The following is a 4,973-nucleotide window of genomic DNA, read 5'->3' as shown; positions in this document are numbered from 1 at the left end:
ACATGTTATTGATTTTTAATGGTTCAAAAATTCAAACAAAGGAACTCAATTCTTCCTTTACAGCTACAACCAGCCTCTCGATTAAAGTTGTCCATGTGCTGCATTTTTCCATCACGTAACAAACGATTTTTTAAACAAATCACATTATCACCTCACCACCCACCGGTGTCGATCGCCGTATTTGCAATCGACCGCCCAAACACACCGTTCCCAATCTGCCACCGACAGTGATTGGGACAAGCTGTTGCGGAAAAAACTTCATTATTTTGGTGCACAAACTTTACGCTGAATTCACCCGAACCGGGCCGAAAATCGTTTGCGTCCTTCAGCGAAAAGGAAATGCAAAACGGGTTAAAGTTTTGCGGCGGGGCTGTTTGCTGGTGCCGGAAGCACTGAGACGAGCAGTCAGATTCCAATTTTTCTGTCCCGTAAAAACTCGGCGACATGTGTGTGAGTGTTTCGTTTGGTGTGGGGAGAGTGTGGGGAGTTTACGGAAAGTCACGTAAGCTTCACGAAAATCCCAAATTTGTCCCTCGATTGGGCGAAAGTTTGCTGCCATGTTTTTATAGGCTCATTTCCGCTTTCGCTGCTGCCGGTTTTTCGTGCCTTAGCCCTGATGTTGGAGGGTTTTCCCGAGCTCCAGCGTCATATGAACGGACATTTCCGCAAGATAAATTAAATTGATGTTTTGGGTAAATAGTGGCGACCGGTTGGGCTGGAACGCTTGTAGTGCATTAAGCGAAAACTATTTATTTTAGTTAAAGCTAACCAAGAATTTATGGCCACTAAGGCTGGAGCAGAGTTTGGTCTAGGACCATTAACGGAAAAAAACTAATTTGTTATATTCTTATGGTTTTCGTCGTGACTTGTGCTATTTTTTTTTCTCCGTAAAACCGATTTTTTCTCCGAACGTATGAAAAATGACAAAATTTTGAACTATTTTGGATTAAATTTTGATTCCAACGATTTGAAGTCAATTTATTCCATCCTCAATAATATAAAGACTCTGTTAGGACATTCTTGAAATGCTAAAATTTCTAAGCTACGATCAATTTAATATACAAAAGCATGTCTGAACCCCTCTCGAATGGATGCCTATTTCTTCTCCAGGTTTTTCAGATAGGACTGAGATCTACCATAGGAAAAATATAATTATTGGAACGAAATTAATTCACTTCCCATTGTACTTAATCATCAATAAAAGCAATACAAACCATCTTACCAATCGTTGGGCTTCAATTACTTGGACGTTGTTTAATCAGTTGCTTCAGTTTCGTTGTTCCACACGATTGTGACCTCGGCTTCGTTCCCGTGTAACGTATATCGCGAAACACACGTTCCTCGGGGTGCGTCACCGTGTGAATGCCGCCTGTATATCGACCACCACCCAGTCCCCCAGCATCCTCCTCTCTTGGTATCAGGCAGCAGCAACTTTTCCGTTTCAGTGGTTTCAGTTTTGGAACAAACGATGCCATTTGTACGAATTTTAAACCCTTTTTTTACTTTAATTTGGAGCGGATGGAGAGAAATTTACAAATGCTTGTGAGTTGTTAAACGAGCGACTTTTGCTTTTCAAATGAATGCTTCGATTGTTCTTGCTTGTGTGTTTGATTCTGCGCCTACTTCTCTTCCTAGCTGTCGTTTGCCGAACTTTCTCCTTGCATCGTTCGATTGAACTGTACATTCACCTGCCGGAAGACACGTTCGTCCGGCTTTACGACCGTGTAGGAACCGCCACAGGTACGCGACCAGCGAGCGCCCGGTTTCAGCCGAGGTACAGCGTCCGATTCTTCCAACCTTCGGGCGATCATTGCCAGCTTGGCGCTGGTGCGCGGTGCTAGATAGCGCTCATCGCGCTTCCGCTGCACAACGTTCTTTGTGTCACAGGAAAGGCAGCTCAAATTTTCACTCGCTGGTTGGGTCGTGCCGGCCGATTCTGCTATGCGACCTTGAGAGCAGGATCTCGAGGGAGTAACGGAACCTTTCCGTGAGCTGACACCACCATCAGTCTGGAGACTTTTTTTGCTGCTAGTTATAAGTTCGCCTTCTCGTAGCTTTTCCTCGAGTAGAGCTTCGATTCGCAGTGGCAGTTGATCGCGATGACTTAAGAGCAGCTCCATCTGTCGTTGCAGTTCATCCAGTTTGTCGGTAAACTCGGATAGCTTGTCGATTTGGTCCGCCGTGCACGTGGTTTGCTGCATGGATGGGGTTGAGGTTGCTTCCTCCACGCTGGTCTGCTTGCTCTCCACAACCTGTTGGAACTGTTGGAATTCGTTCGATAATCGTTCGAGCTTTTGGTAGAATAGCTGTTCTATTTTCTCCAGCCGCTGTTCAAGATCGCCAATCACAGCGAGCAGTTTAGTTTCTTGCTCTCGGAATTGAGACGCTTGTGCATCGATTTCCTCTAGAAGAGCTTCGGAGGTGACTTCTTTCGGGGCGGTTTCCCTCGCCTGAGAAGAAGTGTCTTCTTCTTCAGGGTCACAGACAACAGCCACACCACATTGTATTACTGTCGGTTGCTCTTGAGCCTCCTCGTCTGGTTCTTCCGGTTCCTTCAAATCGGCAATAGCATCCTCGAGGAGTTGAAACCGATCATCGTTTGTTGTTCGAGCGTCATCAATTTCTTGTGAAATCTTGCACATACCTTCGACCAAGTACTTTAGCAGTCGGTTCAATTCGGTACAGTTGATCACTCCGTCCGGCAGTGCAATGGCCTCGTCCACCAATGCTTCTAGATCGCTTGGAGTTGGTTCAACCATCTTACCAAGCTTTCTGCCAGGACGGCAAATGTCGAGTTCAAAAATGACAAAAACACGAAATTACACTAATTAATTTTTAATTCCACGAGAAGCACACACACACAGCCAAAGTCAATCGAAAACAAAGTGCCAAACTCGCAGCTCCACAATCAGAGCATACTAGACTGGGGAATGCTTATCCGGTGAGCAAAATCGCTCCACCGCCAACTGAGATCCTGAGCATCCCGCTAGCAGAACCTCGTCGAAGCTTTCAGATTCGATGGTCCCACGACCACGACCGACGGTGGCCTACCGGACACACAGCAATGTTTCCTAGCAACTGCACTTCCTCCCATACCACCACGACCACCGCCAACCCGTATGCTGGACGCTTTCGAGTTTTGTCCCCGCCGTCCACCTCCTTTGCCGAGCGAAACGTTCGATTGTGATTTTGGTAGGCGCGTTTCGATTTTCGCAATTTTTTGCTGCATCACTTTCAGCATCGTTTGCACGGCCTGCAGCTTCTGAAGGATGAGTTCATGCTCCTTATCGGCATCCGTTCCACCCTTTGCGCCGACCTTGGTTTTGGAAGTGCTGGACCGGGCGGACAGTTTCCTAGTTTTGCTGGTGGATTTTTTCAACGACCGTCCATCGATCGTTACACGGCTGGCCGAACAGCAGCAACGGCACGGACCACCGCCAGAGCCGGGCTGAATGAGGGCCGTGAGTTGCTGAAGCAAGCGGCGCAACGCACCGCAGTTGATGGCAGCTCCGGAGGTGACAAACACATCATCGATGAGCTTGTTGATTTCGGTGCTGGGTGCTGCGGTTGGGGCCGGTTTTAAGGGCGCGGGCATTTCAATTGACTGGACACGGTTCAATTTCGGGACACTTCGGAAATTAATGAATGAAAACAATCAACAGCTATCTGTCAACATTTGAAGAATTGAAATCTGTTGCCGGTTACTAACCAACCGGTGGCAGTAGAATCCAGGGCTACTGGATGAGATGATGCTGCATGTCAATCAGAGACTGTGAGCTTCGAAGAGTGTTTGGGTTGTTTATTGATGTTCATTAAACAAAATGGTAAGTTGTCCGATGATATTGAGAGGCCTTAGCGCTTCTCGAATATGTGCATTTTTGGTAAGAGAGGAGTCCAAAGACAACGAGTTCTAATACTAAAATATGAATCTAACTAAATTGATAAAGCGATTGCCTGGAGTGTGGGGCGGTCCTATGGTAGAGTCGTCAACTCGCAGGACTTAACAACATGTCGAACCGTCGTAGGTTCAAACCTCATATGGACCGTTCACGGTAGTCCCCCAGACAGACTATCGGTTGTGTAGCGCTTAATAAGTCTTGCAATCATTTATAGGCTAGCATGACCGCGTAAGTCGTTACGACCAAATAAGAAAAAGAAGAAATAAGTAGCTAGTAAAAGTTTATGATTACCTTGCATATCGACTGGTTCTACGGCTGGTTTCATTCGTAAAGCGGTATGACCATCAGGAAAGGTAAATTTTTATCCTTTCATCCATAATATTAATGTAAATGATCTAGTTATGTTGCTGTAATTTTGAGTTCAAATTAAAACTTAAGAGCTATTCATTTGCTGTACACATATAGGCGAATGTTCCAACTGGAAGTTTCAAGAGATAGATCCTACTCTTAATGTTACTATTTTTAGAAAAAAAAATCTGAATTGAACCTGTGGGATAAACCGTTCTCGTTCATTCAAACCATGCGTATCTTCCAAACTAGTAGCAGACATTGCCTACAAATTTGATATAAATTTCAGGATAATAATGATTAATTGAAAAATGAAAGTTTCATACTCGTAATTAGTACAATATTGAATGATGAAATGCATTAAGCTAATATTTCTCATGAAACAGTCACATATTTTATATAAATAATGACGAACGAACTACAGGGAAACCTTCTCTTCCACTAAGTATTCTCATATTTTCTGTGAAAGGTTACTCTTTTTCAGTTTTTTCTTTTGTAATCTAGCTCCACGCAAAGTTTGAATGTATGTAGATTTTCTTTACAAATCTGCTGATGCTGATGGGGTGATCAATCTGTCATCGAAGATATTGGAGAGAGCTTAGGATATTGATATGGCATCCTTTCCCGCCTCTCCAACCATTCGTTGAGCTGATACGATTGGCTCCTCGGTGAAACCTTACTCCCAAGCAAAATATTGCTTCTCACAACCACTTCGCACGGGCAGGC

The 4,973-nt window shown here is 44.7% G+C and overlaps 1 protein-coding gene across 1 annotated transcript; it reads right to left on the bottom strand.

Annotated features, from left to right (window-relative positions):
* Positions 1–946: 946 nt before the first annotated feature.
* LOC120952990 (uncharacterized) lies at positions 947–2,759 on the bottom strand. Its single transcript, XM_040372614.2, has 2 exons — positions 1,215–2,759; positions 947–1,132 (listed from the first exon to the last, which is right to left on the bottom strand). The coding sequence occupies exon 1, from the start codon at positions 2,757–2,759 to the stop codon at positions 1,632–1,634; it is 1,128 nt and encodes a 375-aa protein (XP_040228548.2). The 3' UTR covers positions 947–1,132; positions 1,215–1,631.
* Between the last annotated feature and the right edge of the window lie 2,214 nt (positions 2,760–4,973).

This window comes from Anopheles coluzzii, chromosome 2, assembly GCF_943734685.1.
Source record: "Anopheles coluzzii chromosome 2, AcolN3, whole genome shotgun sequence".
NCBI classification, from domain to species: Eukaryota; Metazoa; Arthropoda; class Insecta; order Diptera; family Culicidae; genus Anopheles; species Anopheles coluzzii.
The sequence above is the reverse complement of the archived record's forward strand: the minus strand, read 5'-3'. Positions and strand labels throughout refer to the sequence as shown.

Coding starts and splice junctions, on each gene's coding strand:
- LOC120952990 (XM_040372614.2), bottom strand. CDS start 2,759: ATGGTTGAACCAACTCCAAGCGATCTAGAAGCATTGGTGGACGAGGCC.